At 37.5% G+C, this 13,818-nt stretch overlaps 1 protein-coding gene across 1 annotated transcript; it reads left to right on the plus strand.

Moving 5' to 3' along the window:
- The first annotated feature begins 12,381 nt into the window (after positions 1-12,381).
- LOC127104515 (uncharacterized) lies at positions 12,382-13,401 on the plus strand. The gene has a single exon (XM_051041699.1). It carries the CDS (start codon positions 12,382-12,384, stop codon positions 13,399-13,401), a length of 1,020 nt encoding a protein of 339 aa, XP_050897656.1.
- The last annotated feature ends 417 nt before the right edge of the window (positions 13,402-13,818 follow it).

Raw genomic sequence — 13,818 nt, forward strand, 5'->3', positions numbered from 1 at the left:
AGTGGACGAGGTTCCTTTTCTCAAGGTAACTCTATTGTGAACATAGCAAGCTGTATTCATAGCTTCAGCCCAAAAGTGCAGAGGGAGCTTCTTTGCATGAATCATAGCTCTGGCAGATTCTTAAATAGTTCTGTTTTTCCTTTCAACTATCCCATTCTATTGAGGAGTTATAGGAGAGGAAAACTCATGACTTATTCCTTCAGACGAGCAAAACTCATCAAACTTGGAATTCTTGAACTCCGTCCCATGATCACTCCTAATTCGGACAACACAACTGTCATTTTCCCTTTGAAGTCTGATGCACAGTTCTTTGAAGACATCAAATGCGTCTGACTTTTCTCTGATGAAGCTTATCCAAGTGTATCTGGAATGGTCATCAACAACCACATAGGCATACCTCTTTCCACCCAGACTTTCAACCTGCATAGGTCCCATTAAGTCCATGTGCAACAGTTCCAGAGTTCTGGAAATTGTAGGATGTCCCAGCTTAGGATGTGACATCTTGGTTTGCTTGCCAACCTGGCATTCTCCACAGACTCTTCCTTCATCAATAAGCAGCTTTGGGATTCCTCTAACTGCTTCCTTGGATATGATCTTTTTCATTCCCCTTAAGTGGAGATGACCAAGACGTCTATGCCACAACTTCACCTCCTGTTCTTCCTTGGCTGAGGAGCAAATTGTGGAAAAGTTTGAGAGCTTAGGTTCCCACAAATAACAGTTATCTTTGGATCTGGATCCTCTCATAACTTCCTGATTATCTCCATTTGTCACAACACATAGCTCCTTAGTAAACTGAACATAGAACCCTTGATCACACAGCTGGCTTATGCTGATGAGGTTGGCAGTTAGTCCTTTTACTAACAGCACATTGTTCAGTTCTGGAACTCCAAAGCTGTCCAGCTTACCCACACCTTTGATTTTTCCTTTAGCACCATCACCAAAGGTCACATAACTGGTAGTGTGAGGTTGTATATCTACCAATAAATTCTCCATACCAGTCATATGTCTTGAGCAGCCACTGTCAAAGTACCAGTCTTCTCTGGTAGATGCCCTTAGAGCTGTGTGAGCTAGCCTAGCATACCATTGTCGTTTCTTGCTGGGGGCATTATGCTTATATGCCTTATGCTTAGTTCTGACATGAGGGGTTTGGTTAGGATAACCATGCAGCCTGTAGCAGAAGGCTTTTATATGACCAAACCTACCACAGTAGTGACACCTCCATCTCTGAAATTTCTTCCTCTGATGGTTGCTCATCCTGGTTCCCTGATGTTGAGACATTGGGTGTGACCTCCGCTTGAATTTTTGAACTTCAGCCTTTGAGCGTTTGAGTTCAGCAGAAGATGTTTTCACAAAGCCTAAACCAGACATGGTTCCAGACTTATGTCCCACCTTTAGGATCTCTTCCAAGGTGTCCGTTCCTTTATTTAGCATTCTGATGGATTTTGTCATTTGATCTAGCTTGGAGCTCAGCAAGGTTATCTCACCATTTAGACCATCTATGACTGTCAGATGCCTCTGCTTCTCATCCTCCAGCTCCTTGATGAGTTTCTTCTGCTTTTCTCCTTGTACACGCACTTTTGCACTTGTGACACATAGCTCCTTATATGATGCAGCAAGTTCATCAAAGGTCAGTTCATCTGCACTTGAGTCATCATCAGTGGCACAGACACTAGTTAGTGCAGTGACATGTTTAGCAGATTCTCCTTCAGATTCACTCTCAGAATCTCCTTCAGGCCATGTGACAGATAGCCCCTTCTTTTGCATCTTGAGGTAAGTAGGACATTCAGCTCTAACGTGTCCAAAACCTTCACATCCATGGCACTAGATTCCCTTGCCTTGGTTGAACTTTTCTTCAGAATTTGATCTTTTCCTGATGTCAGACGAGATGTTCTTGACATTTGGTCTCCCTTTTTGATCAATCTTCTTCACAAACTTGTTGAACTGTCTCCCAAGCATGGCTATGGCTTCTGATATGCTTTCATCACCTCCAGTACATCCTGCTTCTGAATCCTCTTCAGTATTTGATACAAAAGCTACGCTTTTATTCTTCTTTTCAACATTCTCACACAAGCCCATTTCAAAGGTTTGGAGAGAACCAATAAGCTCATCCACCTTCATATTGCAGATCTCCTGAGCCTCTTCTATAGTAGTGACCTTCATGGCAAATCTCTTAGGTAATGACTTGAGAATCTTTCTTACAAGTTTCTCTTCAGTCATTTTCTCACCTAAGCCACCAGAGGTGTTTGCAATTTCAAGAATATTAATGTGGAAGTCATGAATAGTCTCATCCTCTTTCATCCTCAGATTTTCAAACTTGGTGGTCAGCATCTGAAGTTTGGACATCTTCACCTTGGAGGTACCTTCATGAGTTATCTTGAGGGTATCCCAAACTTCCTTAGCCAACTCACAGTGGTGCACCAGTCTGAAGATGTTCTTGCTTATTCCATTGAACAATGCATTCAAGGCCTTAGAATTTCCAAGGGCTAATGCCTCTTGTTCCTTGTCCCACTCTTCTTCAGGAATTTGCACACTGACTCAATCTTTCCCTGTCTTCGTTGGATGTTCCCATCCTTTGTTGACAGCTCTCCAGACTTTGCTATCTAGAGACCTTAAGAAGGCTATCATACGAGGCTTCCAGTCATCATAGTTAGAACCATCCAACATGGGTGGTCAATTTGAGTATCCTACATCCTTGTCCATGGTACTAGAAAGTAACTTCCCTAGATCTCACCCAGAAAATAACAGGCAGGGTGCCTGCTCTGATGCCAATTGAAATTCTAGTTAACAGACTTTCGATGTCACACGGGATGTTATGACATCCAATTCTACGCAGACAAGAATTATGCAGAACTTAAAAAGTAAGTGCAGTAAACAACACAAGGAATTGTTTACCCAGTTCGGTCCAACGTGACCTACGTCTGGGGGCTACCAAGCCAGAGAGGAAATCCACTATTAGTAGTATTAATTCAGACCTTAAACCAACTGTTTAATCCTATCACTTAATACCTACCCAATGCAATTTCAATCTTACACTAAGATCAGAGTTCCTACTCACTCCCCTCAATCACCTCAGTGATTACAACCTTTAATTATATTAAATTTTATAGTGAAGTCACACTTCAAACAATTCTTGATTGTGCTTAACAACTTTAATCAAGATACACAACACTCACGCTTAAAAGCTTAGAGTGACACAACACTTACAACTCAATGAACACCCTAGTCTAATGCAATCATCTAGGAGATAATTGCTTGGCTCACAGATACACCTAATACAAGACACACAAAAATACAGCAGTGAAGTATGTGGAACAATGAAATCTTCACGCCTAAAATCCCCCGAGTTCTGAATGAAGGATAGCCATCCTTTTATATTGCAGCACTTGGGTCTTGTACTTGTATTTCCTGAAATTAAGGTCAAGCAAGTTAACCTAATTTCTACATCTTAGGGTACTAACAAATAGGCTATTTGTTAGGTTCATTAATTGTAGCTTAGTTATTAGTTTCCTAGATTTTAGCTCAGCTGTTGAATTCTTGAAGAATAGCCTGAGAAAAATGCTGAAACAGAAAAACTAAACAACCTACAATTTAGCATATGTTGTCAGGAATGAATGTCACAACATTCAGTTTGACTTCCACACCATAGACCATATGCTAAGTTTGTTTTTCCTGAAAATAGACTGTACAAAATGATGTACTGTATAGGACCACTCAGTCCATACTTCAGTAGCAGCTTACATTAATAAATGTCATAATATCCAATTTGACATTTACACATAAGGCCTTATGCCATTGTCTATTGTTCTCCTGAAGAACAGACTGAGATACATACTAAAATGTAGCAGAAAACCAACCTGCCTATTATTCAGTAAATGCTGTCAATAATGAACGTCATAACATCCAGTTTGACATTCAGACAGCAGGCCTTGTGCCAAGTCTGTTATTCCCTTGATAAACAGACTGACAATAAATATTGAGTTATAAAAGAACACCAATTGTTCTATTCCTCAATATCTGCTTACATGGATGAATGTCATAACATCTAGTTTGACATTCAGTAAGTCCTGTATTAGCTAAACCTGCAGCATACTACTCAAGTATGTCATGACATCAGTCAAGACATCAGAGTACAGTTAGATGATCTAACACACAATGCAGTCAAACAAACATCTCCACAGCATGTCATGACATCAGTCAAGACATTAGAATCCAGCTAGTGTTTTACCATAAAATGCAGCCAATCAAACATCTACACAAACAAAATATATCACACAATATGATCCAAATGGACAAAGTGAAAATTACATTAACATAAACAATTAGAATGATATGTACAATGGTAATTGAAATAAAATGCTAAAAGTAAATTGCATTAAAGTAAAAGCTTGAAATTAAAAGTTAGTAGTTAGTAGGTTAGGAGTTAGTTTTGCTTTGCTTTTGCTTTTCAAGACATTCTTTGGAGAACACTCAACCCACTTATCACAAGCATGGATCCTTGAACCAAAACATCTTCGAAAGGAAGGAAAGAAGGCCAAGTTTCCACACAATACCATGGAAGAGGGGAGACTTACAATCTCACTAACTAGAATGCTTATGCCTTTTATGTCACAAATTTAGCGCTATGTTAAGTAATCGTAATTGGACTTATATAGAAGTCTTAACTATTTTAGGCTGGGCAATAGAACTCTGGTGTTAATGCATGTTAGAGACATAGTATAATGGACTATGCTCATGAAACATACCACACACAAAAAAGAATATGCAAAAGGTGTGGCCTAATCTCATCCATACTCATGTCAATTTTTCAATCAACTAACATTAGGACATTGAGATGTCATAGGCTAAATGGAATGAATGAATTAAGAAGAGGAATGAGATGAAGTGGGAAGGGGATGAATGAAGTCACAAATTGGTCAAAGGAGGACTTTTACCAAATTAATATCATTCATTTATTTTGGGAGATGGAATGTACATTCCATCAATCCCCTAAATCCAATGATATTAATTTGACAAAGTCAAATCAACCTTGACTAAGGCCCCACAACAATAGGCAAATTAAAACAAGTCAATACAAGTGGTCAACAAAAATAATTGGCATTTATTCAATTAAAAAATAATAAAATAGTGCATTTAAATCAAATGTGTTTTGTCCAATTCCTAAAATCTCATCAAAACACCAAAGAAATGGCCATGAGATTTATCATAGGTTAAACAAGGTCAAAGGACCTTGGAGAAAAAAACTCATAATTTTTGGACATTTAAAAATATTTTTAAACAATTAAAAACGAATGCAAAATAAATTAATTCATGAAAAATATTAATAATGATCCAAAAAATAATTTTAATTCAGAATATGAGAGAGAAAAATATTTGAATTTTTTTGGTGAAAGTCCCATATTTTTTGGATCAATATTGAATTTAATATGAATTATTGAAGAAAATGCAATTAAAATAAAAATTCAGAAAATCTAAATTACGTGGACCATCAGATCTCCCTCATTAATTGAGGTGGCAGATCAGATGGTCCCTAGCGCGCTATCCACCATGGACCTTAGTCAGCGCGTGGCAACTTTGGTAATCAAAAGGGACGCACGAGATTAAAATAAAACACATGGATCATGTGGTTCAGAAGATAGCCAACTCATCGCCGGAGCCAAAGCTCCGGTCATCTTCTCCGGTGGACCTCACCGTACTGGTCCACCATGAACCATCACCATAATGAAAAATAAGGACATGGTCTTAAAGAAAAAATGGCACTGAGCTCGAATCTAACCTCCATTCACTCCAATTCCAAGTATATTGAGAGATACATGGAATTGAAATTTGAGGTACATGAACTGAGTTGCTTTGATTTGACCTCAAAGCAACTCAAACTTCTTTCCTACATTGGTAGGACTTCAGACAACCAAAGAATCAATAGAATTGAGCAAGAATTTGAGAGAATCGAAGAGTTTAAAATTTCTGGAAAATACCTTCAATGAAGGTCTGAATTCAGTTGATCTTGATCTTGCTTGTGCTTGATCTCACTCCACTTGCTTGCAGGAGAAGGATTGAATGGTTAAGAAGCTATGGATTCCTGGAGAATTGAATTCCAAAACAGTGGAGATTCAAGCTCAAATTCAAGAGAACTTTTCAGGCTTATCCTTTGAGAAGTGAGGGTTTGAAATGGGGGATCAAAGCTGGCGCGATTGTGTCTCTATTTCTGAGCAATTGAAGCTATATTTATAGCCGGAATGGTTGATAATTGCACATTCTCATTCACTTTCTAATTTTGGCAAATGGTGATGCAATGGTGCATGGGCGCTCATAGGTCCATGAAATGATTGCTAGAGGTCCACAAGTGAATATCAGATGCTCTGAAGTAAGCTTGGATTGCAAGGCAAATGCACATTGATGTTTGAAGCTTGATCCATGCCAAGTGATGTCACCCTGTTTAAGTTATTTTCAGCATATGCATTTCTTGTCAAAAATGAATGAATTTGAGCTCTTTGGAAAGGTGAGATCAAGAGGAACAACTTACATGTTCAACACTTTTTCATTTGGAGCTTGGAACTTGGAGAAATTTGAGGTGGAAGTTTGGAAATTTTTGACATATCAAAATGTTTCTAAGTGTCAAGCCATATGTCTCAATATTCCACCTTGCTTAACTTTTTGTATGAGCTTCAAATGAGAAACGTATCTTCATAAAAGTTGGAGCTATCTCAAAGGCCTTCAAAATGGTCACAAATTTCATGTCATTTAGATTTGAAATGATAGAGTTATGCATTTTTGAAGTTTGGAAAAATCACTTGATCAATGGTATAGGTCAAAAGTGACCTATAATGTAGCCTCATATCACATGCTCAAAAAAGTTGAATTAGCTCCCACTCGAAACATAAAAGTTGAATTAGACACACTTAATTTGATTGTGAAACTTGGAAATATTTCGTCTCATAAAAATTGAGCAAGTTATGTCCTTGGGAAATTGACTTTCAAATTAGGGTTTAGACAAAATGACCTATAATGTTTCAACATAGAAAATGATTTTCCAAGCAAAAATAGCTCTAGGTATCAACATCAAAGTTGTTTGGAATGTCATTTAGAGTAAGGTTTCTCTTGGAATCATTTTCATATGGTGAAAAGTGTAGGAGATAGGGTCTAGGGAGACCCAGTTTTGATCAGATGAATTCATCTGGCCAACCACCATCAACCAACTTGATAACTTCCAATTCTCTTGACTTTCTTGGCTTATGGTAGATCATATATGCATAAGATGATGAAGTTTTAAGTGTCCTCTGAGAAATTTGATCAATTGGTGAGATAGCTTGTTGGAGAAGTTACTCAAGATACCTAGTCAAACTAGGGTTTCCAGGGCAAATCACCCTCAAAATATTGAAGAAAACTTGATCAATATAACATGTAGAGATCATTGGGACTCATATATGATGTTCATAACCATTCTTGAATCAATTCTTGATTGTGCTCTTTGTTCATGAGGGTCTCAAAATCCTAGATGTGATCTTGATGAATCAATGAGATCATGCCCTTCCTACAAAAGAGTTAGGCAAATGCAAAGACATATTTCTGGTATTTTGGTTAGTGAAATGATAAAATACAAGTATGATATAATCACAAGGTACTTGGTGATCTCTCCAAAAACAAACCCAATGAAATAGGGGTAAGGGAGGATGCCAAGGTATAATCCCAATGCTAATGCTTATGATGGAATTGAATGAGGGATCTTAGGGTCAAAATTGGGGTCTTACAGAAAGACATGCTTGTTTCCTTGTGTCATATTAGTGCATTTAGTTGTTTGTTTTGGATTGAATTTGTATAACCACTAGGGATATCTCTATTTTTCTCCCCTTGACTTCATCATCATTATCTAGGAGACTTAAACCCACCCATATGAACTATTTTTAGCATCTCGATTTGGTTTTTTCTTTGCTTACTTATCTGGGTTACTTCTTACTTGCTCTAGGAGGCCCTAGTTGCATTTTGTCTTGTGCATTCCACTTTGGATATTATGAGTACATTGGATTTTATTATTATTGCATATACTTAGGTTGTACTTGGTTTTGGCAACTTTATATATTGCTCTTATAATTCTTGGAGTGGTACTCCATTACCATTCATCATGAAGACAAATTAAGAGCTACATTCTTTTCTTTCTTGACCTAGTTTTTGGGTTGGTGGATGGTGAAACTCTTAGGAGTTTGGGATCAATCCTTGTGTATTCTAATGTCACACTTATGCCATTTATTTTTGTCCTCATTTCCACTTTACTTTGTTTTGATAAAGGATTACTTTTCTAGGATGATATCTTTACTTGTTTATCAAGTTACTTGACTTTGATTTGTGTGTAAAGTTTGAATGACTTATTTCATTACTCTTATACCCCATCTTGACTTGATAACTTGTCTTCTGCTTTATCTCTTCCATGACTTGATATGGATTATTATTATTTCATCCACCCTTTCATGACTTGATATGATTTGTTCATCCTCTATCTATTTTTTTCCATAACTTAATATGGACTACTTTTGGAATGAATTGTACTAGTTTATCTCTTTCATGACTTGATATGAATTGTCTGGTTTCTATCTTCTTGTCCCATGATTTGATATGGATTGTTATTTTCTTTCACCTTCTCCCATGACTTGATATGGATTTCTATTGTTTGTATATTCTTTCCATGATGTGATATGGATTGTTATTGCCTCATTTATTTCTTCATGACTTGATATGGGTTGCAATTGTTTACATTCTATTTGTTCTCCCATGATATGATATAGATTGCTACTATATTTTTGTTTCTATCATGACTTGATATGATATTGTGGTGTTTATTGTCCCATGACCTAATATGGTCTATCCCTCTTTTATCCCTTCTCCTTGTGTTGATAACATGTTCCTCATAGGATTCCTTTGGTTAATTCTTGGTTAAGATTGAACTAAAGTAGACCTTAGGTTTGTTAACCAAGCATTATAATATTAGGTAGTCCCATTGATCCTTAACCCTAGGTCAAGCTTTGCATGATAGTCTAGTTAAATGTTTCCTTTTTATCCTGACCTTAGGACCACTATTGCATGCCAACATTAGGTTTCTCTTTAAAATCCCTTTATATTTTCCATTTCTTTTTGCATTCATACTAAAACAAAAACCATTTCTTAACATTAGTGGCGACTCTGTTTTGTGTGCGCGTTTTTCGAGATGTGACAGCTAGCGACTCTGCCGGGGAGTCCCTAAGCAAGTCAGTCATAGATCTTATTTGTTTTCTTTTTATTGGGTGTTTATTTATTTATTTTTGCACTTTCTCATTACATTCATTGCATCTTATTATTCTCCATACTTTGGATACTGCTGTGGTGCTGGTTGCCGGATTTCCTGTTTGTAGGTTGGGTGGGATATTACTATGAGGTAAAAGGCCCACTACCCAGGCCAGTGACACATAGGTTAGAGTGGATATTCATATTAACTCTCGTGGCGCCTTACACGTAAGAGTTTGCATGGCATACCACGCCCAGATGAGGTTTTGATAAGAATACTTTTGTCTTCCATGCCTTATGTATTAGACAAGGTGTTAGTATGAAAGCCATCGATTTAGGTTGCCATTTAGAAGCCTGTCCTGTTCTGGTTAGAACCTACCTGTGACTTGGGGTGGGTGTCACTAAACAATCTTTCATCATACCCGGTTCTCTCAGAATTACGTCAAAGTTTTGAACTTGAGACATTCAGTCAGCCATCAAGCATAACAACTATCTATTGATATGGAAACCACACATGCATTCATGAGAATTGTTATGATAATTCTCTTAACAAACATGTCTTTGTATTTCCAAGTGTTTTTAACTCTTGATTCTAATTATTTAAGTCGTCTCTAAAGATGGATACTGGTAGAGGTGGACATGTTTCTTACAAGTTTCCTGAAGTCAACCTGGATTCCCTTCTCGAGATGGTTGAAAGATCCCCTCCTGACAACTTGGAAACATTCAAAAGGGATTATGGGAAGATTTTAGATTATCTCAAGTCTCCCCTCAGCGAGTATCAACACAATCCACTTCACACTCTACTACAGTTCTATGATCCTCCTTTGAGGTGCTTTATGTAACACCCGATAAAATATGATAATTATTTAAATTAAGTTAATAGTATATTTATTAATTTAATTAAATAATTAGATTATTATTGGAATATTATTTGGAATTATTATTATTGGAATAATAAGTTGGAAAAATATATATAAAGAGTTCCATTTGGTAAAAAGGGTTTTTCACGTGAAAACCAGAGAAGCGACAGAAAGTGGAAAAGGGCAAAGAGGAAGAGCAAGAGAGCAAGGGTTGAAGAAGGGAAAAGCTTGAAGCTAAAGGATTGCCGGATTAACTCAGGTAAGGGGGGTTTATCGTCGTTTAATGGGTATTATGGGTTAACATGTAATGGGTAGTAATAAGCCATTGATTTGACCCTAATTTGGATGATGAATGTTGCAAATTGTGATGACCAAATTACGTTAAAAACTGTGATTGAATCTATGTTTGGATGAGTTGTGATTTTCTGGACGTGTAGCTTTTTACGGAATTGAAATCGGAGGTCCGGAAGTCCTCCGACGGCGGAAAATGCGGGGGATTCTGCATTCTGTTCGTGTTAGCGCAGGAACAGCTTTCTGTCTTGCGTTAACCGGTTAACCCAGGGTGTTAACCGGTTAACACTGTTATGATAATTAAAAGAATTTATTTCTGTTCTGCGTTAACCGGTTAACCCAGGGTGTTAACCGGTTAACACTGTTATGAATTATGAGAAATTGTTGTCTGTCTTGCGTTAACCGGTTAACCCAGGGAGTTAACCGGTTAACACTGTTAAAATGTGCCAGGAAGCGTGTTCTGTGTTGCGTTAACCGGTTAACCCAGGGCGTTAACCGGTTAACACTGTTGGAAAAGTGGAAATTTGATATTTAAATATTGTGGACATATTTGATGATTGGCCTATATTGGTGTATGATATAGTAGGGATCATTTCCCGTTGTTTTGAGCAGTATAGGTATTAGTAGAGTGTGCTAATACTGTGATTTATTATTTAGCATGATATGAATATGATTCTGTGATAAATATGCTGATAATGTATGATGGTATGCATAATGCTGTGAATGTATCTGTTATGTATGCAATTGTGAATGGACTGTTTATGGCTTAGAGTGTGAGCATATGTCCATTGCGGATTGTTGTTGATGTTGCATGCTAGGTGATTTAGCGTGCATAGTATGGCCTTGATGGTGGTAGCTAATTCCCATGGTGAGGAATTAGTGAGTGAGTTATTGTGGATTGTTGTTGATGTTTGCATGCTAGGTGATTTAGCGTGCATAGCATAGCCCTTGGGGTGGTAGCTAATTCCCATGGTGAGGAATTAGTGATGTGAGTCACTAGGTCTCAAATGAGTGGGACTAGTGAGCTTGGTAGCCGTATCTGGATTTGATTGGTGAGGTTGAACTATGTGTTCACGAATAGTCGGTACCGCATGCATGGAGTCTCATTGCATAATATATGTATGGTGTATAATATGAATGGATGTATTCCAATATTATACGTGTGTTTTGTGTTGGGTTGAGTATGATTATAATTATGAGTTGATGTTGCCGTTGCTAAATGTGTGATATGATTAGGGTGATGAAATGTGTTAATTTACTTAGCATTACATGATATTTTATAATGCTTATTATATCGATTGAGGAACTCACCCTTACAACTATGTTTCAGGTAACGAGCAGTGATTGAGTAGAAGCTAGTGCTTGGAGTCTAGTGTAGTTCCTTAGTGGGTCATGCTCTGGTAGATGTAACATCGGGACGGGATGTTTTACTTGTTTTCAATTGTGGTTGTTGAACAGTTTTACATGTAATGTGATTACATGGTTTGCATGATTGATTAGATCTCTATCCGCTGCGAAATGTGCAATGTTTTATTTTGATTAATAAATGAGCATGACAAACTATTTTGGTGAATGGTGTGAAGTGTCAAGTGTGACACCCTTAAATTGCATATCTACTCTGATTTATGTTTTGTTGAATTAATTGATTATTGGGGTATTTTAGAAGGGTGTTACACTTTACATTCACAGATTATTAATTGACGCCAACTTTGGAAGAGTATTCATGTATTCTGGGAATTCCCATCAAACTTCAAGTTCCTTTCCATGCGTCTATAGAGGTCCCTGATTCTGAACATATTGATGTTGCCCTTTATTTGAGCAAATCTATGGTGGATGCTAATCTCAAAACAAAAGGAGGACTCATGGGTTTCATCTAAGCTTCCTTTTGACCACTCTGGATGCTTTGGATAAAGATGAATATTGGAAGGTTTTCAAAACTATTTTGGCATGCAGTACCTATGGAATTGTCTTGTTTCTGAACATGGTTGATTTTATTGATATGAACGCCATTCACATCTTCATGATGAGGAACCATGTACCAACACTTATGGGAGATGTTTACCATTCCATTCATTCCAGAAATCACAAGAAAAGAGGTGGTTTAGTATGGTGTTGTGCTCCTCTTTTGTATCATTGGTTCCGAAGTCATCTCCCTTGCAAAGGAGCGTTTGCAGATAACGAGGAAACCTCGAAATGGTCCAAGAGATTGATGGGACTTACTTCTAACGACCTGGTGTGGTACAACTTGAGGTTGGATATAATGGAAAGGTCTGAGGTGATTGTGAGTTGTGGAGAATTTCCTAATGTACTACTCATGGGCATTAGGGGAGGCATAAACTACAATCATGTGTTATCTCAAAGACAATTGGGCTATGCTTTGAAAGGACCTCTAAAGGATAAAAGCATACAAGAATCATTGTTCTACAATGTCAATAATGATGTTGAGATGATGAAGAAGGCTGCTAAAGCTTGGAACCATATCTCATGCAAAGGAAAGGAATTATTTGGCAAGAAAGATTATGTTGCTTACCCTCCTTATGCCGACTGGATTAAAGAGAGGGTTCAAACTGTCTTGTTTCCTTTTCCAATGGAAAATCCATTATATCCTCAAGAGCCAGATCACTCTAATTTTGTGCCCAGAGAATACTTCAATCATACTTTTCTTTCGAATAAGAACTTGAAGCAGGAAAAGGAATATTTGGGTATGCAAGTTTTCAGCTTTAGGCAAGAAACGATGGATTTGGCTCACAAACTTAGAGAAAGGGATGAATTGCTTCACAAATATGGTCTAGTTGTGGATGGGAGAGTCAGGAAGAAGACTAAAATTAACAGAGTTAGTAGGGATCCTTATATAGTTATTGAAGAACAAAAGAGGGCTCTTGAAGAGGTTGAAGAAGAAATCAAGCAAAAGCATCGAGAGTATGAGTCACTCAGAGTCAACAAAGCCAAGATGGAGAAGAGGTACAAGGACAAGATTAAAAGACCGGAGAAGCAATTGTAGGATAAAAATGCTCAATTTGAAGAGGAAAATACTCAGAGGAAAGGGGTGGAAATTCAGCTTAAAGGAGCCACATTAATCTGGAGAAAGTTGCGGGGGAGATTGCAAGCCTTAAAGCTTAGTTGAGAGAGAGAGAGAGAGATGACGCTCCCTTACAAATCCAACTCCCAGAATGCAACGAATGTGAGAAGTTGATTGATTGATGTAGGTACTTGGATGGTATGATTTCTCGGAAAGATGTGGTTATCCAAAACCTTGTCCAAAAGCGCAATCAGGAAGGAACAAAGAAGATGTTTGAAGAGTCCAAAGCTTGGAGTCTAAAGTATCTCAAGAGTGGAGGTCATCTAACCTATATGGATTGGAAGATATAATTTGGTCTTTTTTTTCATGTATTAAATCACCGTCAGGATTGTTGATGGG

Source organism: Lathyrus oleraceus, chromosome 7 (assembly GCF_024323335.1).
Source record: "Lathyrus oleraceus cultivar Zhongwan6 chromosome 7, CAAS_Psat_ZW6_1.0, whole genome shotgun sequence".
Classification (NCBI taxonomy): Eukaryota; Viridiplantae; Streptophyta; class Magnoliopsida; order Fabales; family Fabaceae; genus Lathyrus; species Lathyrus oleraceus.

Bases quoted from the DNA above. Each gene is read 5' to 3' on its own strand.
- LOC127104515 (XM_051041699.1), top strand. From the start codon at position 12,382: ATGGTTGATTTTATTGATATGAACGCCATTCACATCTTCATGATGAGG.